General features: G+C 41.2%; 1 protein-coding gene across 1 annotated transcript in view; it reads right to left on the bottom strand.

Annotated features, from left to right (window-relative positions):
* Window positions 1-25,373, bottom strand: part of PAPPA (pappalysin 1) — a gene marked incomplete at both ends in the record, with an annotated part of 218,323 nt that overhangs the window by 165,483 nt on the left and 27,467 nt on the right. Inside the window, one exon of the mRNA XM_080940261.1 lies at window positions 18,332-19,394. Coding sequence (XP_080796387.1) covers window positions 18,332-19,394 — 1,063 coding nt within the window. The remainder of the gene's footprint in view (window positions 1-18,331; window positions 19,395-25,373) is intronic.

A 25,373-nucleotide genomic window follows, 5' to 3' on the forward strand; every position in this document is an offset into this window, starting at 1 on the left:
AGTAGCAAATTTCTGGGATAGCATTATAAGTTAAAATACTGACCCACCTTCTCTTTAAAGCTAACCTCAGCCATGGGAAAGAGAAAATTAATACAGAGAAGAGAATGAGACTAGGAGAAGCCTAGATTTTTCTTGGAGCAACACTTTCCACCTTGTTTCTTCTCTTTTCTCTGTAGCTAATTTGTTCATTTCCCTTCAATGATCTTTTAGGCATAAGAGAAATGCTTGATTAGAGAAAGACACCTCATTTGCCTCAATAGTCTGAGATGAGCAAGTTTCATGAGAGGAAGACACACTGGAAAAGGAGACATTTTAATTGGTTGTTTATTCAGTGGTAATTGCAGAGCCAATCTTTTCAAGAGGTGGTATTCATCCTAGCCCAAAGCAGAAATGTGGGTTGTTGGATCTTCTCCCTGGCTCATATATGGGGTTTTCTCATTCCTGGGATGCCTCCATCTCCCCAAAGAGGTTAGGCTACTGCACTCACTGGCCTCTCTCCTCCCTGTCTCTCTTGTTAGGGGAATTCATCCAAAGGGAAAAGTAGCTTTGCTACTAAAAGATTTCCCTCTGTCTACTGAGGTCTTCCACCAAGTCAGGGCTGAGCCGGATGTCTCCCAAAGTCATCAGGGAATCCTTTGAACACAGGAGTCTGTGTGGTTCTTTATCATGTCCATCTGCTTATCTCTTGAAGATGATGTCATTGTCAGTTTTCACTTTAGGCAGCCGATGGAAGAGAAGGCACCAGAGGCAAACATTTTAGAATGAAGATTGTGGTATAGGGATATTTAGCCTGAACAAAAAGGAAAAAAATGACTTTCTAAGGTCCCTTGACTTTCTGTTTTGCAACTATGAAAAGACTAGCAGTAACAGTTTGGGTATGAGATGCCCAGGGGTTCTAGTGCCAACCCATGATCCCAAGCTCATGGCATAATTTTGAAAACTTTGAGAAGTGATGAGACTAGCTGGAGGAAACAGATTACTAAAAGGGTACTTGGAGGTTATACCTGGTCCTTTCTTTTCTCTCTGCTTTCTGCTTGCCATGAGGTAACCAGCTCTCTTCTACCACATATGCTGGCTCCATGATGCTCTGCCTAAGCAGTAAGAGGCCAAGCAACATGGCGTTAGCCCTGTAGTGTTATGGACTAAAAGGAATCTTTTTGACTATAATCTGTATTTCTCGGGTATTTTGGTCACAATAACAAGAAAAGCAACCATTACGTTAGCATTCTACATGTATTTCAAATTTGACAAAATTATTAAAAAAATAACTTTTACCTCCTAGAAGAAAACAATCTAACTCTAAACTCCATCCACTCACTTACATGCTGTGAGTATTACAAAGGGGTGGACAGAGAAACCCAAGGCTGTATACCCGACTGTTAGCTCTGAGGCAGGTCTGCACAATGGTAGCATACACAATACAGCTCCCCTATTTTTCTAGTTTCTTACATCCCTCTCCTAAAGTGAAGCTGCCAGTTCCCTTCTGCATAGTTCTCCCAGTCTCAGCTTCTAAATGGCCTTTTCCTTTTGCATCCTCAGTCACACAGAATTGCAAGGTTTCACGACTCAGAGCTCCCTGTGAGTTTTTTAAGTATGGCTCTTCCTTAAGCATATCTGTGATCTTCCATCTTCTGTTTTATAATATACCTTTCTCAATTGTAATCATGTCTGGTACCCCATATATTATCCTGACTACTTTCGACTGTTTTTCATAGGTTATAGACTCTACTTTCAATAAATGTTGGAGAGACTGGAGACATAGTGGGTGATTTACCTAGATCTGTCTACCCACAAGGCATTAATAAACCTAGAGGGTGATATTGATTCCTGTAGGATAAGTTGTAATCAAATTAGCACAGTTGTATAAGGTTGTAATCAATTAGTGCAATGATCAACACTCCAAACTCATTATTACTAATAGCCGAAAAAAGGACATGGACACTATTTTTTAATTCTAATCTTTATCATTCTGGTTTGTGTTTTATTCATGTTGTGAGCACCCATCTCATTCATAAAACTATGGTCTTCAAGTGACTATGTTACAAAGTGATTATAATTTCTCTGCCTCTTGAAACCTTCCTCAAGAATACACAGAGGGATAGCAATGATTTGAAATGATTGGACACTTGTTCTTTGAATCACATAGCATCAAAACAGCATGCGTACGCTCGGGACACAGGGAAGTGAGGTGATTTGCCATAGATCTTGTATGTCCATGAATGATAAAGATCTGGTCATGGATCTGGCTCTTTAGGCTTATGTACATATGATTGTTGATTTCAGAACCTTTATGTTGGTGAGTGAGATTAGCTCTTGCTTCAGGTAGGAACAATTCCTTGTAAGGTTGCACAGCTTAAAAAACTGGTCATGATAATGAATGCAGCCTCCCCTCATCTCACTGGTCTGGACACCCCCATGCAGAATTTATGTGTGCATTTATCCATATTTCACCTCACTACATACAACCAACCTCCTGCCTGCTCTGTAGCTTAAAGTCTGTGTCTCTTCAATGAGTTTGTGACCTACATTGCTGCTGTCCAGCTTACAGCCTACTAAAAGCTAAATGCACAGGAAGCAGATATGCATTTAAATGAAAAGATTTACCAAATATTTGTCCTCAAGGAATGTTTTTTTCCTGAACAAGTTGAGAACCTTATGCTTTTTGATTGCAAACATTTTCATAACCTTACATTAAACAAAATGTGAGCAAGACAGAAAGTATTTGAAGTGTTCTCAAACATTTGACCATAATCACAGGCTCACACTCCTGCCACATCCTCCATCTTTGCCAAAACACCATTAATAGCACAACCAACAGTGTTTGGGAAAAGCCATCTATACAGGAACATCCCTGTTAAACATCCCACCCACCCCCCTCTGCAAAAGCTGTGTTTCTTTTCTTTTCTTCTTATGCACCTGGATTCCACAGTGAAGGTTGTGGGTCCCTGGGAATGTCTGTTTCAGGGGGCCCAGCCCTGATTGCTATGGCACCCAGACTTTACCCTTTTGCCAGAACTGCATTTCAAAGCCATGAGTGTAGTCCTGGAGGGAGATCAAAGCTCTCTCAACTCAACTGTCATTAGAATATTTTCTTTATGCATCTCGCTCGCTGGTTAGTGCCAACAACATATTTCCTAAATGCACTGGCCCGAGATGGTACAACTCTGTAATAATCCGAATGAGAGAGCTGTCAGGGCCTGTTTTATTGAAAGAAGCAAAAGGGAACCACATTCAGAATGCAAAACAACAACAAACCCCTTCCATGAAATCATGGGAAAAAATCTGGGAAGGACTGAGGTCCTTCAGTGCTAGAAGCACAGTAGTACACTGATATACCTATTTATCCCTTTGAATGGAGGGTGGCCAAAGGTATGGCTCACAGGAAGCCCAGGTCAAATCTCATGTGCTCTGATTTTTATTCAGATTCAAAAGCAGGTCACCTTCCAGCTGACTTCCTCTGTGCACAAGTGAGAGTGTAATTCTCCTGCGCTGCTCCCTGGGCTTTTGATGGGTGCAGGCTGGTCACAGAGGACGGTGCTGGACATGTGCAGGTGACCTCAATTTGTGAAGCATTTGTCTGAACTGAGAGTGGGGCAAGCTAAAAACAGTTCTTTTGGGTTAAAAGAATAAGGATCAGGTGGCTATTTTAAGACAGACATAGAAGCATTATAATCCTTCTTCTCCTGTGCAGTGGTCCCCTGACCCCCAGCACATGGTCCCATCCCTTCGTCTCTCAGCTGCTTCACCTGTAAGATGGAGATTATAAAAATACAGCGTGGACAGGAATATCTAAAATTCAGTGGGAAGATGTATCAGAAAGTACCTAGAAGAGCTACCAACTCATGAAAAAGTTTCTAAGACATACCATTCTCTTTTGAACTTGCTAATGAAAATGAAGTTCCCAAGTCCCATTGCCTGTTTAGGCTAGCACCCGTCACTGACCCTGCATCCCATCACTTTTTTAGTGTGTGTATTCTCCTTCCCCACAGGATGGGTCACCCTGTTTCTCCAGCTCACAGAACAAGGTTCAGGCCCAGCACTGTCTAGTTCCAAATTTCAATTGCAACTTGCCATTTCCAAAGAACCCCACGGATTCATGAACCACTACTTCACTTTCAAAACACACCAGACCATTTGAAAATGATTATCAAATATAAAGATCAAAGCTACAGAAGGCAAGCCATCAAAGCAAGATAAACCTCAGAATGTTTATTGTGTCCATATTCTTGTTCCAAATAACAAACTTTCCCCAAGCTGTGACCAGTTCTAAAATCTGAATTGTGTGTTTTATCCCAAGGGCCCTAATGATCTGGAATTTATTTTCCTGCTTAGTTTCATCATTTTAAATGACTAAGTTTGCATCTTTACTTTATCAAAAGACACACAAACACACACACACACACACACTTCTTGGATTGTATATTACATTCTTGGAATCTTATATTTGCTTTTTAAAATAATAGCTTTTATATGGAAGTTTGATCCCTAGGCAAGAAAATTATAACAGCAAGAAAGGTAATTGAAAAACTGATTATTCTTTCACTCATTTGTTGAAGAAGACATTCTTGGGTGTACTCCTCTGTTTCCTCCCTCCATTTCTTGCTGTGTGTCTTCATATTCTGAATGTCCCGATTTCCTTCTCTATGCACCATTCATTCATTCATCCATCCCAACTTTCATCTACCAGCATTTATTGAGACTCGACCATATGCTATGACTAGAAACTGGTCATAAAAATATGGAAGGAAAGAAGACTTACACTATAAAATTCCAGAGGATTTATGATAGTAACAGCAACAGGAACAGCATAGTGAGACAATGAATATGTTTAGTGAATTTTCTATGCATTAACCCTGATGTACTTTCAAAAGCCTATTCTTTTAAAGTTTTACAAGATTTGTATAGTCCAATTAGGACTCTGTCCTATGTACACTTGAAGATGCTGTGACCAGGTGAGGTGACTCTTCTTCTCTTAAGTCCTTTCACAGTTCAGGATAGACTCAATGGGAAGCCAGTGAATATTTGGATTAGAGGAGGTGTTATACTGAGTCTAATGAAGAGAGACAGTATAAGGGTGATAAAAACGTTGGCACTGGCAGGCTGATCAGGAGTTTGTATTATTTGTAAAAACAGAAATAAACCTAAGTAGAGCTTTATAATCTTTATAAGGTCAAGAAGGCATTCTAAAAGGGTGAAAGACATGCCATTGACTATAATGTCTCTCATATCATGAAAGGTACCATCTGAGTGAGAATTTTCACAGAATAAAAGACTCTATTCTTTGAATGGATACATTTCATTCTGAACTAGGAAGCTGCATTTTTCTCTTTTCACTGTTGACAATCAGCCTTAGAAATAACGTGGGTAGAATATGAGTGCAAAACACCTGGTTCTTCTGAAACTCAGCTACACATATTTGATTATTAGATAAATTATGCCTCAGGACAAATGCCTCAAGACTACAACATGTCTATTAGCCATCCTGTCCCTTCTCAGAACACAGGTCTTCTTTATAATATCATTTATTTATATAGATACTTACTTGTAAATCTATTCACATGGTATGTTCATAGCTGGCTTTATGTACTGTTTAATATTGTACAGTAATAACTCAACAATGCATACAGTAACTACATGCATTTACACATACAGAAGTGGACCCCTCTTTTCCTGTTCTTTACTTATAGTTAGGCAATATTTCTTTCATAGTACCAGGAGCTCAGGGTTCATTAATTTTCAGAGAAGCCCATGAAATTTAAAGTATCCTCGGAGCATAAGAAAACATAATACCTTGAAGCATTATCTTATATTTAAAAAATACTATTACAGAATTATGAAAATTTGTGTCAAACTATTGCTTTCACAACAAAACTATGGAGATATAGGAGCCACAGCTTTCTTTTCTCACCATCTAACTTCCTTCCTGTAGAACTCAAACCACATCTGATAAACAGTATAGTTGACTGGATTGAAAGAAATATGCCTAGCTCTACAAAGGACTTGCAGCTTGTCTTATTGAAATAGAATGAAAGACAAAATATGTTTTATGAGTTGTAGTTGCCATGTCTTAGGTATAAAACTTTGTTCAGATCCTGTGTGCTATGGCTCTAGGTTTAGCCATGTGTGCCCTATAACAGATGGTAAAGCCAACTAAATAAAACTGAGTTTAGGAAGGATAAGTCAAGAATTACATCATCACCAGTAGTTGTCAATAAGACAGCATCTGGAATTTAGTCTGGACCATGGTTCCATATGAGTCACATAATCTTAGGCAAATAACAAATATATTTGAAATGAAGAATAATACAATCACAACAGTAGGTGTTGTTGGTGACCTTTAACAAACCTAATAACTTTTCCATATTTTGTCTAAAGCAGAGATGGCTTTTCGCAGGGACACGTGACCCCACAGTTCAAGTTTGGAGAAAGGATAGTGGAAAAATGGCACTGTATGTCAAGCTCTTTGAGCATACCATTAAATTCAGGTTGACTTTTGTAAAAAGGATGCTACACTTAGAGGTTGAGGAAAAATGAAGTAGAAGACATGCATAGTTTCCAGGTGTCACCGCTGAGCTTCAAGGGATATTAGCAGTGTTTTCAACTTGTCATCTAGCATAGCGTCCTTCCCTGGTGTGCTGAACACATTGTACCTAATTAGACTTAGAAGTTGAGAAACTCTTGGAAAGGAGGAACTGTCTCTTATTTCTCTAGTTAGGTCAGTGTCCACATGCAACTTCACCTATGTCTTTTAACAGCATCAGATCTTTCATTTTTATCAGTATATCTATCTTCACCTAATCAGCCTTAGTGCATAGAAACCAGAACTGCAAAACCTGATCTGACAATGTCTTGGTCTACCAAAGAATAGACCTTGAAGTTTCGCATTTTATGCACAAATAATTTTAAATGAGAGTGAAGAAGTGTTGGCCGTCATGCTGGCCACTGTGTAACTGGAAGAATCCAGTTTCCTTCTTTGTGTATGGCCAAACCCCAGGAAAATTGTGCTTTTCTACCAGGAACCCTTGTGCATCTACTCCACCGTGTGTAGGACACGGAGACACTTCATGTTTCTGTGGTGTTGCAGTCACCATTCCCCTCTACGGCCATAAAAAAAATGTTCACTAGTCAGAAGTCAAGCTCAAGGCTAAGGGCTGTGGTTGACTGTCTGAACTCACAAAAGGCTGGGATTAGGAATTGTAAATGGAGACAGTGTTCTTCATGCTGTTTTACCACCAGACCACCAATACAACCTAAAGCACAGAAAATAGAAGGACCGAAAAGCAGAGGATGAAAGAAAGAAAGAGAAAAAGAAAAAACAAACAGAAGTTTTTTCTCAGCAGGGACATGCAAACTTGTGCTACTTATGCAAACAAATCTAGGAGAAAAAGGTCTCTGTGTTTATATGCTATTCACTAATTCGGTGTTTACAGAGTGAGAGAGGAGGTGTGGAGGTTCCCTCCAAGGTGGTAGGAGATGCCCAGTGATGATTTGCAGGATGATGCTGAGCTGCAATTACATTAGGAAAGTGTGCCCCTCCCCACACTGAAAGGAAATCCACTGGAGTTGGTAGGTCCAACCCTCCCTCGCTGGCTCATTGGCTGTGTTTCCAAACTGGAAGGGAATTTGACCAAGTGCTGAGGCTGTCATGGGCTGTCAGTGTCACCAGTGGATTGAGAAAGGAAAAGAAGAGTGCTGAGTTTGCCAAAGTTAGGATGGAAAATCCCCAACCGTCTCCTAGTGAGGCCTTCGAAAGGGAACCCAGCATTCCCGTCTGTCCAGGGAACTGGAGATGGGAATGCACATTGAAACTATGAAAGGGGTAAGAGACAGAGCCTCTCAGATCCTGTCATTCTGGAAGCTTCCCTGTGCTGGGCTGCCGGTGATCAGGCGGCAACATTTAGGGTTTGGTACTAACATCGTGATGGGCATCTTTCTGGCCTTCAGTTCTTTGACATCACAAATACTCAGTGTGTCTCAAACTGAGCCCTAGACATGCCTTTTCCCCTTTGCTGCAACAGTACAATTTTAGTGTGGCATGCTATGCTGCGTCTCTCCCCAGAAGAATACATTCATATATAGTATTTAGTATGGAACAGTCTCTTAGAATTTAAAGATAAAAATCTATCTATGTATCTATGTATGTATGTATGTATGTATCTATCTATCTATCTATCTATCATCTATCTATCTATCCATCCATCTATCTATCTATCTATCATCTATCTATTTATTTGCAACTCATAGCTGCTAAAAGTCAAATGGTAGCAGTGATGTATTCAAACATCTCTGACTCTTATTTTAGCCACGGAATTCCAGTGAGAGGTTCCAGAATCCAGAAGCAGGTGAGCTTAGGATATGGAGGGAAGACATCAGAAGATTTCGCTGGGAAGGGAAATCCCCAAACAACAGCTGGAAACTCATTGTTTTTTTTGTAGAGCTCATGTCATGCCAGGTGCTACCCCAAAAGGTGAATCGTATGCTATGGTTGCACTTCATCAAATATAAATAGTGAAGCAGACTGTTCCTTCTATCCTGTTTTCTCATAGGAGGCAGCTATTCCGGGTTACAATGGTATTGGATGGGTTAGTGAAAGGATACTCTAAATGTGCTTGGTTTCTCAACTTGCTAATTCATCCAGCTCACTGCTTTGAGCTTTCTGCTCTCTTAATGTTTCAGAGCCCTGGATAGTCTTGGTTCATTCCAGTTTCCCCTGTATCCTTTCAATGACTAAAATGGCACAGTATTCTCAAGTGGAAACTCCGACTGTAGTTGAACTTTACTCAGCTTCAAGAAAACTCAAGATTACGTTAGAGAAAATTAGACCAGGCATGCCAATGTGCCTGCTCAGGTTTACTGTGTTTCAACATTAAAGCAATCATGGTAAAAACATCAAGTAACATCCACCAAACTGGCATGTGCCTCTTCATAACCATTGCCAGCTCTGCATGGAGTAGTTTGTGAGGCAATATGTCTTCTAATACAGCTAGACATTTGGGGTAATTGTCAAATAAACTAGTGTGCAAACTGGATCCGTTTGATATAAGTGATGTGATCTTTACATAACAGCATCAGTTCTGTGGCCAGTCCTTAAAAGAAAGTATTTTAAGAATGAAAGTAATCTGGCTAAATGCTCTCAGTTTGTTCACGGCAGTTCGCTCCAGTCTTTGTTAAGAGCCTTTCGGAATGCAGTCTTTGAAATAACTGCTGACAGGCAGGAAGCTTGTCTGTGCGTGCGTAGAAGAAACAGGGAGAACACCTACCATACCTACTATGTGCCAGACTCAAAACCAAGTGTTTCACACTAGTGACTCTATTTCTATTTTATGACAGGTCACAGGGTAGCTGTTATCACCGAATTTTAGTGGACAAGAAACCAACTCTGAACAAGGAGCCAAGGTCAGACAGCCAGGACAGAGTGGAGCCAAGAGTCAAACCCTGATCAGTCTCCAGAATGCATATTTTTTCCACTACACCAGTCCTGACTCCTGTTATTGCTGTAATGAATATTAGTCACGTTAAATAAACCCTGATATTCTGATTATAAGATTCCAAGTACTTTCTCTTGCAGGGTTCCTGGAAAAGAATGAACGAAGTTAACCGAAAAATAAAAACCAATGTAACAATGCTCTTTTTCATCTGCAAACTTGTTAACTCTTCCCAGGACTCCCCGTTATATTACTTTTATATGAGCCTCATGGCCACATAAAATAATATATGATGTGTGCCATCAAATATTATTTCTTTCAGTAGATGTGAAAATGGAGACTCAGAGTTTAAGAGACTGACCCAAGACTGCATAGTTAAGAAACTGCCCAGCCAAGGACATAGTGTATTTCCTCTGATTTTTTATTTCTTCCTAATCATGCTGCTTCTTTGAGATGTTCAGTTGAGAAACAAATTGAAGCATCTACATGCATGGAGTCCCAACTCGCCCTTTCTTGCTCTCTGCCTCTTCCTTCCCATCTCAGCCTTAGGTGCCCTATGGCATAACCTGTCTCTTTTCTCCATCATACCTTTTCTGTCATTGTCAAGCCTGATCATGCTATGACCATGTTTGTCCCTACCACATCAAGATTTCCCTAACTTCTCAAAAACCACAGTGGTTCCTTCTTTTCTCAGATATCATGGGAACTTATGGTCTTGATACTTCAATTGAAAATGAGTTCTTTGCCTCCTTGTCATCTCTGGCATGATTGTAATAACAGGGCATTAAAGTGCAGAATACAGACTCCTGGAAAAACAAGAGATTCTGTCTTGAAATTTTGAAGTATTTGTCACTGGGCTCTGGCTATTAAAGACAACTTAACAAGATATAGGTGATAGGTGAGGGAATATGTATGCTCGATATAACCTTTCGAGACCTGAACTATGAGCTTCTAAGACATTGGAGCAATTGGTAGCAGGACTTTTTTAAGGGACTGAAACAGCATGTGATATGAAATGAGCTCCTGGAAGTTTTTAGTTCCAGCTCAGGCCTTTGTTTCTGGGCTATGCCTCCTCTCCACTACAGCCTGAACTCTTTGTGCTCAGCACCCTAACAACTCTTTCAGGTTCAGTGCATGTATAGAGTCAGAAGTGCAAGAAACAAAAATATAAGTCAAATCATTTAATGGGTCTCCAAAGGGACTCAGCAAGATCTCAAAGAGTTGACATCAAGATGTACTCTTGTGAGATTTCCAGCCATGTTGACTTGACTTTAAAAACTAACAAAGATCCAGGAGACCCAGGTTCTTATTCCAGGAGATTACTGGTTCATTCAGTAATAACAATAATAATGAGAAAGCAAATAAAGGGAAGAGGAGAGAGTCTACACAGTAATATTGATTTTGAAAACAGAAGGACAAGACCAAATACACATAAAGTGTGTTTAAAAATCTGGTCATGGTAATCCTTGTAATCTCTGCGATGAGGAGAAAGAGATGGGTAAATTCCTGCATGTCACTAACCAGTTGGTCCACACTACTTGGTGAGTTCCAGACAAGTATGAGACTGTCTCAGGTTCAAAAGTAGAAGGCACCTGAGAAACGACACCTGAGGCTGTCCTCTGCACTCTACATAAGTATCTTCACACACATGAACTCTTATACTCAATATAAAAGAAACCTAAACACACCGACCCCCTTTCCACCCAAAACCATACACACATACACACACACTACCACCACACATACACAACACATACACATGCACTACACACATCAAAATACATATACATACAACACACAGAAACACACACACACACACACACACACACACACCACTACAACCACCACCACCCGTACTAACACCAGATATATACACATGTTTACATACTCCAGATGCAAACCACCCACACGTGAAGGCAAAGAAATATTTCCCTAGGAGCCATGAGTGGCAGAACAGTAGCTTTGCCACATTCAGTTTATGTAAATAGATATCCATGGCTGCTGCTATAATTCACCTGATGATATTGTAGGAAGGTGTTGAGGAGGTGGCAGGCTCTAAAGGAGGGAATTGAGAATTTTGTCTCCCAAGCAGACAACTGAAATGCAAAACGTCAACTGCCTACCTGGTTTATCGCTGCCCTGGAAAGAATGACTGATGTTCACATGTTATGTTTATTTCTACCTGACTCGTCACATAGAAAAGCTATCCATGCTTGCACTTATGAGGAATCCCTGACCCCCACCTTGGTACTTTGGAGTAGGGGTATTCCCTTGTAGTAGTGAACGCAGTACAGCAATTGCTGACAGTTTTACCAAGGAGGTGATGATGTCACAGGGGCAACAATTGAATTGGCAAGGATGCAATGTGTCTCAAATCTATACTGTTAGAGAAAGTGAAGAACGCAAGTAAGAAGAGGAATGAGAGAGAGACAGAGACAGAGAGACAGAGAGAGAATGAGAAGTGGGAATGGAAAAAGGCAAGGTTATGATATGGAATAACAAAGTTCTGTGTGAGAAAGGAGAGAAACTTCTTTGGTTCCCTCTTTGAATAGAAACCATCAGCAGATGGTCTTTTGATTACCTTGCCTTCCTTTTCTTCCTCACTGATTCTCTCTGTGTCTACCTTCAGCATGGTCTGGCTTTCTGTCTGCCCTGGACACTCCTGTCTGCTTATTGAGATGCTATCAGCTAGCTGTTCTGAACCTCACTTCTCTGTACCTCAGGGAAGTGGCCGCTATGGGTTACATGAGTAAGTCAGGAAAGATAAGTACATTGGTTCCTCTAGCTTGCTTCTGGTCAGGAGGCTTCTTTCCTTTGATAAAAGTCACAGCCAGAATCGGAAAACCTTTTCAGTGCAGCCACAATTTGTAGTTATAACAACTGCCCACTCATTTTTCCTCTACTAAAGAAAACTTGAAAATGTCTCTTTGTCTCTGATGACCATTAAGTGAACAGCAGAGGTTGCTAGCGTTTTTAAAATACTGTACACAACATTGTAAGTCGTTGTCACTTCAAAATCACCCCTCCTTCAACTCTCACCATTCTGTTTGAATGTAGCATGTTTCACTCCAGGACCCTGAGTGAAGTAAACATCTCTAGGGGATGGTCGTTCCTGGATGCTTGAGGAAATCGCAGTTCTTCCAGGTATCTGCTTTATTTCTCCTACATACAATGATTCTATCTATTCTAGATCCCAATATCAGATGGGATATAGACTAATCTTCCCTTGTGTTATAGAGCAAGAGTGGTGGCTTAAAGTTAATTTCAATAAGTGTTATTGCAGCCGATGAAGCAAGATACAGCCATGGAAGTACAATAGTCTTATGGATGTTATGTGAGCAACCAGCTAACCCATCCTATAGGACCAAAGGCCAGACTGATACTATAAACCTGGATAAGAGCTCATGTGTGAGGAGCTCATGGACCATAGGGATGACCTTCCTATTGCTGTGTTGCTAAAGGACATAGTGCCAAACTGTTCTCCAAATCTGCTACTCTCTACCCTTAGGTTTGTTTAGATCGAGAACATCATCAGAGAAGTTTCTTTGAACATAGGAAGGGATTTAACAAAGAAACTCATAATTGGCCAAAGTACAAATAATTTGTCTATGGAGGGCTTAGTGGCAAATGAAAGGTGTACACCACATCCCTCCCCCCAAGATTCAGGTGTCATCATAGAAAAGGAGGGCGGGATCTTTTATTTTTCTTACAACTTTATTTTAAAAAGGGAGATACATGTGCAGACTTTTAAAAGCATTTTGGCATAACACTATAGCACCGAGGGGTCATGAAAGACTAGACTGAAACTGTCTTCTCAGCATCATAGGGTTGCAAGTGTACTCATGAACTCACAGCAGCTGTGGTTACCTGCCTGGGAAGGGGGATCATGAGCCTTCACTCCTAGCTGAGGAGACATTAATAGTTGATTGAATTTTGGTGGTGAGAAATCAAAGTTTTTTTTTTTTTTTTTTTTTTTTTTTAAGGGTATGGCCCTTGTTAGGTCAACCACTTTCCAATAAAGGGCAGGATATCCAGGAGTACATGGCCAGCAAAGACTGCAACCTGCACTGTTGCACAGTTTAGGATACATATATATGTATATATATATGTATATATATATGTGTGTGTGTGTGTGTGTGTGTGTGTGTGTGTGTATGTGTATGTGTATATGTATATGTATATATATGTATATGATGTGTGAGTATGTATTGGGGGTAAGAGAAGAGGAGAGGAGGAGGAAGAAGAGGAGGAGGAGGATGAGGATGTTGGGATGAAGTGGGGTATGGATTTGGGAGAAAAAGGGATGAGTGGGTAGTGAATATGTTCTATGCATATGTGAAATTCTCAAATAAATAATAGGGGTCTTAAAAAATAGAGTGGAGAAAAACTGGTTCAGCAGTTAAGAACACTTGCTCTTAAAGATGAGCTGAATACAGTTTTGAGCCTTCATGGGAAATAGCTTATAACTGTATGGCTTCTATAGTTAAACACACACATGGTTTACATGTATTCACACACACACACACATACACACACACAAATAATAATGATAGTAATAACAACTATAATAATGTTTAAATAACCAGATATATAAAAGCAATAATTATAGATATATGAAAAGAAATGATGAAGAGAAATAGAGCTAGACAGATACAGACAAGAGCAGAGAGAGAGGGGGGATTTGATTTTGTTTGTTTAAATCTAGCACTTTATTAAGATTCAGCTAAACAATAACAGCCTGGTTTTCATGGCTTCCGTTCCAGTTGCCTCTCTCCTTTCATTCCTTTATCCTTTCTCTATTCCTTCCTCTCCTCTCCTCCCTCCTCCCTCCCCCCTCTCATTTGTTCAAAGTCAAAAAGTGAGTATTTCTCTGAAACCTTCCACAGGTTTCTTTCTGCATGCAGGAGAGCTGATTCAGCCAGAACCCAATACTCCCAGCTTAGTCAGGATGATACAGGGCCTGATGGGGCTCACCCTGGGCACACCGTTTTCCCAGGCAGCAAATAAACAGACCCTGCCTTGTGTGGTCACACTTCTGGCACATGGCCGTGCATAGACATTTGGAACATGCAGTCTCGTGATGAGAATAGAGGAGGCCGCCTTTGGAATCAGCTTGTGTTGCTTGCTGATTTGGAGTTATCTGGAACCTGGGGCCCCTATGATCCCTGCACACAAGCATGGGACTCTGAAAAGGCTGGTTGCCTTCAGAGCTGACTCGAACCACAACCATCCATCTTCTCCCAAATCATTGTAGAAGCTAGTCAGGCAGCCCCCTAATCCTTTAACGTTACCTAACTGTTCCTTGGATTCAAACATAGCCCCATCCAATGACTTTAGATTCAGTAAGTCGAGGTTTGAGTTCAAGTCTCCCACACTTTAGCAAGATAACTTTTGGAATCTATATCCCTTCGTCTTGCAGAATCTGGAATTTCTTTAAGTAAAACAAGTTTGGGGTACCTGTCTCTCAGCCCTTGGCAGGTGTTCAGTAAGGATGTATCACATGAATCAAAGATAGTTAGTTGGATGGATATGTGCATGACCTTTACCTATGCTCATCCATTTTCCTACTGACTCTGCCTTCTAACACAGGTATTTTATGTAAACCAAGCTTAGTAGAACACTCTACACTGATCACAGAAATCCTGGACTTTTCATTTGCCCAGTGATTTTACTGAATCCTGCGAAGTGAATTCTCTAAAGTCCCATTATTTTCCATCACTCAAATGAGAATATGAGCTTTCATCTTGTCTCCAATGTCTTCCATGACTCAAATGTGAACAGAAGTGACCTGGGAAAGGCTAGCCATACACCACATTTTTCTTTGTTTGCTGCATGAGTCTGTAACAAGTTTATGCCCAGGATCCCTCCGTGGCCAGCAGGCTGAGCTGCCATGTCTGCTCTTTAAGTTGCTACCAGGCAGGACATTCTCCTTCCAGAATCCTCATTTCTCTGAAAATAGGTATTTGCCTGTGCAGGAGAAGCCCTTGCTCTTTTGAGAGAGAAAGAGAAGTATCAGCAGAAAACCTGCATATGTCAGCAAATGTGTGGAAGCCATCAGCAAGTCCAGGGGTTCTCTGTGTTGGACAGAGTGGAAAAGTTGCCCATGAACCTGAGAAAAAGAGGAAGGTGGGTGTTGACCATTTCCCTGACTGCAAACTGAAAGTCCCATGTGAAATGCAGCTTACCTGCTGTATGGTGGGACTACTGGATTTAGTCAGCAGCTAGGGCAGACTCTAAGGTCTTTGGCAATAGACCTCTTTCCTTCTTGCTTCTCAGAAATGATACAAGGGAAATTTGCTGTTCCAGAAGTGTCTTTATTTTTTCCCCAATCCAATATTTGATTGATTTCAAAATTATACCTGTTCTTTGTACACACACACACATACACACACACACACACACATACACACACTTGTGCAAGCATGTCTCTCTGTGTATGTATGTGTGTAAATTTAAAATAGACTATACTGTCTAGTATTTTATATCATCATCCTCCACTTTGTTTTTGACAAAGCATGTCCCCCTGAACTTGAAGTTTACCATCTTACTAAGGTGGCTGGCTAGAGAGCTCCCAGAATTTGACTGCTCTGACCTCTACAGTAAAGACTGTGGGTATGTGTGACTATACATTATATTTATATAGGTGCTGGTGTTTTGAACTCTTGTCATCCTCCTTTCACTTATTCTTGGGGCCATCTGTCCAATAACTTCTTTTATAATAATAATAATAATAATAATTATTATTATTATTATTATTATTATTGTTGTTGTTAAAAGTAAATATTGTTGTATATATTTAAGAATTAAAAATGTCTTGATGGCATAGAAACACAGGGAAAAGGTTATGATAGTGAAAATAATCAGATCTGTCATCTCACACAGCTACCTGTAGGTTTATAATAAGGTGATTCATGATTGGACAAGAGTGAGATGGGTGGTGAAAAAGTTAGAGGCAGTAGGCAGAGACTGAGGGAAGAGAAGTCCAAGAGGAACGAAGAAAGAGGCAGATGTGTATGTTTCTCTTGGCACATCTCTAGCTTGAGGAGGTTGTTATTATTTCTAAAGGTTTCTGTAGGTCTATTTATCTCATATAAAAAAGCAGTTTATATCGTTGCCCATTGGTTATAAGCTTGTTGTAGGGTTTGTGGATTAAGACTTTAATATATAACCTGTTTGATAAGTTACCGGATTGTGGAGTATGCTTTTACCTGGCAGTGCAGGAAAGGAACATGCTGAGGCGGTCATATTTACCGGGGACAGAAGCAGCAGCGGTGGTAGAATGAACCATGCCAGAGTTCTTAGAGGTGGCCTGGAGCACCTAGTAGTGTGGGGACCGAAAGTGTGTGCTCAGCTTTTTAGCCATCCTTTTAATATTTACTGCAACGGCTACCTTTTTGTAACAGAAAGTTATCTTGTGTTTCTCAGCATGAACATTAAGAACAGTGCATATTTATCATCGATGTTAGATATAGGGAGATCCTTGGTTTGTGCTTCCTCTTACGGCTGCTTTTGAACACCTTGGTGAATTTCTACCTGGCCTAAAGAACTCTCCATGACGCACTCAAGTCTTAAGGTGAGTGCTTTGCCTGGTCCTCCCTGGCCTTCCCTGCCTTTCTATTGAGATTTACTAAAGTGCAGGCCACCAATGTGGAGAAATGGCGATTTGTATGCCTGCTCTCTGACCTCTGCAACCTAAAAAGTAATCACTTTCTCATGTCCACCAGACAGATCCAAAAAGAGCCCGTAGGACAACACAAAGTGAGAAAATGGTAGAACTGGGATCCGCATCCAAGGCCCTGACAGACACAAGGTCTACCAGCTCAGCATCCACAGGACTGGGCCTGACAGTGGACGATTCATGCTTCATTTTGTCCCACACAAAAGCCACAAACCCATGTGGCAAATTAGGTAATGAAGTAATTGAGTTTTCCCTCTTACAGTTTGATCTTCATGTGCATCCACTTGTGTGTGTGTGTATGTGTGTGTGCATGTGTGTGTAGGTGTGTGTGTATGTGTGCATGTGTGGTGTGTGTATGTGTGGTGTGTGTATGTGTGTGTATGTGTGCATGTGTATGTGTGTGTATGTGTGTATGCATGTGTGTGTATGTGTGTGTATGTGTGTGTGTTTCTGTGCATGTGTCTGTATGTATGTGTGTGTGCATGTGTGTGTATGTTTGTGTGTGTGTATGTGTGTGTATGTGTGTATGTGTGTGTGTCTGTGTGTGTCTCTGTGTGTGTATATGTATGTGTGCATGTGTGTATGTGTGTATGTGTGTGTGTGTGTGTGTGTGTGTGTGTGTGTGTGTGTGTTGCTAAAGACTGAACCTAACCAGAGTTTTATACTAGCTAGGCAAGTGCTCCACAGCTGAACTATAAACCTACCCTTCTATTTTGAGATAAGCTCTCACAGATTTCCTCAGGCTGGCCCCAAACTCATTCTGTAGCCTAGGAAATCCTTGAAATTAAAATCTTCCTGTGTCTCTCTCCTAAGTAGTTGAGATTACAGACTTGAATCATCAGGTACTTCTGGTCTTATTTACAAAGTAAACATCATAACCACAAATGTATAAATACAAAACAATAAGCAAAAAAAAAAAAAAAAAAAAAAACGAAAATTAAAGTAGTTCTATTTGCTTACACCTGAGTTAGCTTTAAGTAGTAACCTATGGCCAGAAACTACGGAACTGGTTGGGACAGATTTAACAAGTACTACCAGGTACAGTATGCATGCATGCGTGTATGTATGTGGTTTCCTTGATAAACTTAAAAAAAAACTTGTGTTGCTCACAAGTCTGCTATAAAGACAAGAAAAGACCACAACCCCCAGGGAACGTGGGTTATCTTATCTACCAAAGAGGGACTTCACAGTGAGCTCTCAACTCGACATCTGCCCGGGAATGTCTTACCTGTGTGGAGAGTCAGGATCAAAGCACGTCTTAGTGATGTCCGTGATGTCTGGGTCACAGCACTCTCCACCGTCAAAATTAAACCTCTCGTAGTTGCAGTCCATGTCACATACACCATTCTGCTGTTTTTTCATAAATGCAGGGTAGCGCAGTTGCCGGCAGTCCCCGCCATCATGGCCGGTCAGTGTATGGTTGCATTCAGGATCGCATTTTTCATCGCCAATCTTGCTGATGTCACAGTTGGCTAGGATAAGGCGGTGGCGCAGAGAGGAACTGTTTACATCCAGCACCTCCAGCTCCCAGGAGATGTTGTAGTGCTGGAAGGCCTCGGCCAACTGTTGGTGCTGAAAATCAATCTGCTGCCTGCTCACTGTCGGGTTTTCATGGTGGTCATCATAGATGTTGACCACACGATAGCGCACCACCTTGGGCTGCCGGAAACTTGGGAGCTGATTGTAACTGGAGATGACTTCTGTGTTGTCACACAGTGTCTGCCCACAAAGAGGGGGCTCCAAATTAGTGTCCAACAGGAAGCCATGGACGTTGCTGAGTTCCACTTGGGGGATGTTGCCATCCTTCATGGGGGACCAAGTGCGCTTCACATTATCCCACTTCTCCTGGAGGAGGAGCTGAGGTAGAGGGGTGTGGAGGCCACGGGTTTCCATGTCGGATAGAATCTCTCGCTGGGTTCTGGCTACTTTCCATAGACTGAAGTGTTCAATGTGGCCCCGGAAGTTGTGATTCACAGCACTGCCCCCCAACATGAGCACTTTACACTTCTGGGTCAGCGGGCTGAATATGCCACCTACTTGCTCCGCCGAGGTCGCCACCTGGGCACCGTTCATGTAGAGTTTCATCAACCGCCCATCGTAGGTAGCAGCTAAGTGCACCCACTGACCTGGAAGATAGCTTCGATGGGCATCAATGGTGGTCACTTTCTTGGCCCGGTCTGTCTTCAAGGAGAAAAAGTAGCGTGGATCTCTGTTGCCTTGGTCACTGACGGTGTGAATGCCCATGACCCATCCTCGATCACGCGAGGTATAGGAACATTTGTCATACAGCCCTAGGTGACCCCAAAAGAGAAAGATGAATAAATAAAACGTGGAAGTAGATGCAGGTACGTTATCTCCTCTGATAAAATTCATATCTAGATACTCTAGAACCGTTTTCAAAAGACTCTCTGAAACCCTACTAATTGAGCCTCTGGGACCACCCTTGGGGCAAGATAAGTGGTAGATGAGGTAAAGAGGCAAAGAGATTTGTCACCTTGTGGCAAATGAATACCTGAGGTTTCCTTTTTTTTTTTTTTTTTTTTTTTTTTTTTTTTTTTTTTTATTTTGACTATAAAGCATGCAAGAAACCTTCTGTTAGAAGAATGGGTGTTTCAGCTATAGAAAAAAAATAACAATGATAATGAAGTCTGAAAATGTTTGATTTTACAAAAGTCCTGGGTGGAAAAGTAGGCTTTCAGTTTAGGAGTTTAAGTAAAGGATGCTATGAAAGGTGATAGGAAAACAGTAAAAAAATAAGGGGTGGAAAATGCTCATTTAGAAAGACTGACGCTTGGACGATTATCATAATGGTCTGTAACATGGAATTGTGGGAAATTTTGCCCTTGAAGAGTAAGCAGCAAAGAGTAAGCTCGAAAGCCCTTGTTTCCACCTTTAACATGAGTTGTGTCTATCCCTTGTGTGTGTTCTGGAAGAAAGAAAGATACTTAATAGCTAACTGGGAAGATTTTGGAGGACCACTGTCTTCTACTCCCTTGGCTATATCAGTAGTGAAGACACTGAGACATAGAGAACAGATGACATTTTTAAGTTTATACAGAGCCACGTGCAAATTTCCCAAGGATCAGTTGTTTATCTGAAACTTCCTTCTTTATAGTGTGTGTGTGTGTGTGTGTGTGTGTGTGTGTGTGTGTGTGCGCGCGTGTCCCTCTCTGTGTGTTCACACATTTAGAGATGCCCTTTTAACTGTCATAAAGTATAAACTCTACCAATACTGTATAACAGACAAGGCATCATGCTAAGAATTTTATGTATCAGCTTATTGAACATTTATAACATTTGTGGCAGTGATATTAGGTACCTCACTTATGGAATGATTGGCATGGAAACTAAAGGAAGTGAAAAGAAGGGTATGAGTTCAGCTGGTTGTATATGAGCTTGCTACTGCCATGTTTGCAAGGTATATAACAGCCTAATACTAATACTATTAAAGCTTTGAGTTTCATCATTTACCAAGGAAAGTTCAGGGTAGTTATCACAAAATCTAGTTGTTCTTTCAGAACATTTAAACGCAGATTTACTAGTCTAGAGATCATGTAGAAACTCCAATAAGCAGCTCAACAGATCCTCCATGCATCTAACTATCTTTGTACTCACCAATTCCCCCATTCCCCAGTCTTTCTGGAATATACTCATTGTACCTTGGCAGAGGCAAAGCTCCTGGACGACGAAGAGTATTTTCTAATTACGTTTGTATTTTAAGTGTCAGATGATGTTTGAAGGCAGGAGAGAGGAGAAAGAGACAGAGACAAGAATGAAATAAAAGATGCTCATTTTGGAAGGACAGTCCCTACTCTCACGGGAGAATCATTGCGGTCACCGTAACTCCGAGTGTGCATCTGCCATTAATACTCATCAAGTGAACATGGAGAGTGTCCAGAAAAATCAATAGAAGAGGCCCACACAGTCTTCTCTCCTTTGTGGGCACTGGGACCTTAGCATCTGTACAAATGTCTACGTTAGCATCTGACATGACCAGAATTTTGGCAGACGATCTAAGCTCACCCACTTCTTTCTTCCCACTCACAACATTTTCCAATGATGGACAGTCTCCACCACAGTCACTCCACTTCCACCATCTGGGTGACATTGACAGTGCAATATATGCTTCTGGGTCTTTAAATGAAGTGCTGTATCACATAGTCAACCCATGTCCGATTTTCTTTTATCCCAGGCTTCCCGATGACTCATACACAAATCACATCTTTCAAGGGACACTTCCTGATAGCTCTGCGAATATGGATTATTCACTCTACTGAATTCATTTTGCTTTCAGAAGGGAGCATCAGACCTCTCACTCTTGAGTTGCATGTCTCCATTCTGTTTGCTCTTCTCTATTAGACTGGATGACTGTTGAGGGTAATGAACATATTGGGTGATGTCTGAAAACTGTCTGGCCCCTTGCAGAGTGAGCACCCAGCATGTGTCCCACAAATAAGGCAGCTACATGTAATTCAGAACATTATGAAAAAAAGAAAGAAGGTTTAAAGGCAAACAAGATTGAAGGCAGTAATTTATACTTCAGTTGCTGGAGAACAAAGAAGACCAGAAGACCGATGTGTTTTTACTGTTAAGGAAGGGGGAGGATTTGGGGCCCACCTTAACCTCTTTTGACTCATGACAACAGCAATTACAGGCCATATGTCTTGGACAAAATCGCTTCATCTCTGTGGATTATGATTTCCTCATCTGTATCTCTCTTTAAATATGTTGTCCTACGGAAGAGATGCAATGGATATACTATCCTTGACATGCAGGCTATTCAAATAAGAGCAGGCTTTCAAGATGTTGAAGGGACTGGGAGTAAATTAAAAACTAAAGTGTAGGAAAAACATGGAAACAAAATACAAAGGGGTCTCCTTCATAAAAGAGCTACCTTGAAGTCATCTTGCTTGATAGGTTTAGGTACAGGGTGAAGGCTCCAAAACCACTTAGAAATCCTATATTTCCCCCACCCTAGACAATATAAAGAGACCACATATCAGGTTATTTCCCACTGACTCTCCAAGGGCATAGAGTGGTCTTCACATTTGGAATGAATTCTCTAGGGTCTTGGTGTCCACTTAGCATGTCAGTGGGATCAGAGACTGCTAAAGCCATCACACTGCAGTCCTCAGTACCTCTCAGCCCAGTGTCTTCCCCTCTTCCACTTAATTTCTCTATCATCATCATCCTCATCATCATCCTGTTTTATTGATGATGAAGAGTTTTTCTAATAGGAAACATGACACCCCCACTCATCTCTTTCCTCTCCTTTTTCTTTTGCCAGGGGCTTTTGCTCTTTCCTTTTTTCCTGTTGTTTTTGGAAAGAAACCTGCTTTGTTTTCAGTGTGAAGTGTTTACACACCTGTAGGGTTTCCTCAGTTCAGAACCTTCCTGGAGTTCTGGTTCAGATAACCTGATGCTGCCATAGAGACATATAGAGGAAGAGGCAGCTTGTCCCCAGAGGCAGAGGGCACAGGCAAAGAGTGGTTTCCAGTGGCTCCAGGAGGAAAGATATGAAAGAAAAAAAGATCCTTAAGGCAGGGGCTGCAGAAGTTCAGATGGAAGTAGTCACCTCAATTGTAAGTGGGTGAAATAAAACCATTGAGTTTCCTGTAGGTGGGCTACAGATGTGGGGACAGGAGTCAGTTTCTACTGAAAAGTAACTTCTTTGGTGTCATTTTCCAGGAGCATGGACTGGACGCAGTTCTGTACTATATCCGCTGACAACCAAGCCTCAACATCGGAGATTTGGTTTGGTGTGCCAAGTAGCCTTGACTGGGACAGGCCATGATGCTGGGCCTCATTTTCCTTTGCTGTAAGTGTCAGTGGGGGGGGTTAGGGGATGAAATGAAGTGATTCTCTCCTAAATTTAAGAACCTATTTGTTCACTCTTAGAACGATCCTTTGTGTGTAGACAGTGCTTAAAAGTATGTGTTGGTTTGAATTGGATGCCTTATGTCATTCTCAGTCTTAGCTTTTCATGCATACTTTCGCCCTCTTCTATGCCACTTCATGCAGGCCTCAAAGGTGTCATTCTCTAGAGTACCCAAGATGACCCTTATAACTCTGCTGTGCCCTTTCTTACAATTGGTCAATGAGATAGAGACATAGCTTTTTAAAAATAAAAATAGTGAAAGTCTGTCTTAAGCTAGCCATCTGTGTGGGGACTAGAGAATAGTCTCAAAGGACATATCCCTGTATGACGAGGCAAAAGGCCAAGCACAATTCTGCATATAATCTGCATGTAATTACCATACACCTGCTAAATAATATAAGCCTACAGAACCAGGCAATGAAAGTGACTTCAAGGGTCCTTTTCCAGGTGATGGAAGCAACTGTAACCATTAACCAGAGGGAGAGAGAATGGGTCACAGTAACAGTAGAGGACGCATGCTTGGGTTTTCTGTTAGGGTACTGGCCACCAGAGTACCAGCCTACTGCCATTCTACAATGCCCTGGTCTTTATGTACCTACACTTTATGTATGAAGGCTTTCACATGTTCCCAGATGTTTGACAGGCTTTTGTTTCGATGTTATTTTATATAGCATATGCTCACTTGTTGTAGTCCACATAAGGAGGTGAGAGGACCATTTGTGGGGTTGAGTCTCTCTTTTCATCTAGTCTCAGGAATCAAACTCTGGGAAAGGGGTCAGCCTTGAGCAGCAAGTGCCTTTACCTGTTGAACCATTTCACCAACTCATTGCTGCCCCATTTCATTGTTCCCTCTCCATTTTCACTCCCACCTAGCCAAAAAACCTGAAGATAGGAGACCCGTACATAGTCCCCTACAGCCTTGACTTTGTAGAATGCTCTGGGATGCTGGACAGTTTTTATGAATCACATTAAAGATTATACTTTAGGGGATATACATCTCTATGTCTCTTTTCTCCACATAAACATGTTACTCTTACTTTGGAATGACTGAATATCAAGTGCTGTGCAATGTCTCCTTGTCCTTCCCCATAAAGCTGTCAGTACCCACACTGTCATTCTTTCCCAGGCCTCAGAGGAAACTGAGGCTCAAGAACAGGAAGTCCAAGGCAAGAGTGCTAAATCTGAACTTACAGAATTCTCAGGTTTATGATCATGTTCCTGCTTCAAGTGCCAAGCACCAAGTGTTTTATTGTTTGTTGTCTTAGTGCCTGGCCTCCTCTAATAACACTTCTACAAGCTCTGCTACACAAGCAGGATGAGCTGAAGTGCCAGCCAGAAGGCTGAGCCTTGTGACATGTTTTTGCTCAGACCTAAAACTAGAATCAGAAAGGAGTTCTTTACTACTAACAATCTGTTACACTTATCTAGTTCTACTGGAACTTAACATCTGCATGGGTATCTGCTAACTTAGAGTTTGGTATGATTTCTTGAGCTTGTCCTCCAGTTTCAAGACTTAACTTGCCAACCTCTCTACAGACCCAGGGTTGTCCTAGCTTCCAGTGTCTACATTTTCTTCAGATTTCTGTCATAATTTGATAGCCTCTCATCTATTTATTTGTTTTAAACTGAATGTTTCTGACCTGCTTAAGTTGTATATGTTGATATATATGTATATATATCACCTAGAAGCTCAGAGTATGACTGTTTGGTTGAGGTCTTTAAAGTGGTAATCATATAGCAGTAATGTCACCATAAGATCAAATTCCATGACTAGTGTCTGGATAAGAGGAGATGTTCGTAGCACTTTATGTGTTCAGAGAAAAGAACACATGGAGAAACACAGAGGACAGCCAAATAAAAGCTGGAGAGAGGAAATAAATGTGGCCAACTTGGGATTTGGACTCATAGTCTCAAGGATTGTTAGAAAAGAGATGCATGTTATTTCTGTCACACAGACTCTGAGCCTCCACCAGGTAAGCCCCAGCAGACTAGATTGTTGTGCTAGCAATTCAGCACACTTTCCAAACACTCCCACTGGGATTTCTCTCAACTACTGTCCATCTCCCACTGCCTTGTGCTCAGTTCACAAATACTTCTATTCCTATGACATAATGTCTCAATTTCTTCCATTTCTATTTTGAGCAGAGCATAGTCTATTAGGAGGAGCCAACGATGGGTGATATAGTCACCACACACAGAAAAATCTTTCCCCCTGTAAGGCAAGCTGTATGTTTGTGTGAGAATTGGTTTTCCTGAACCACATTGCATGTACTGGGTACGTGGGTAGCTGCTTTTATGTTAGGTAATCTTCTTTGATATTCACACTAGCCTTGTACAATGACTGCTGTTTATTCACCGGTATAAAAAGCTGAGCCCTAGAGCAGTGAATTTC

Source organism: Micromys minutus (assembly GCF_963924665.1).
Source record: "Micromys minutus genome assembly, chromosome: 28".
NCBI lineage: Eukaryota > Metazoa > Chordata > Mammalia > Rodentia > Muridae > Micromys > Micromys minutus.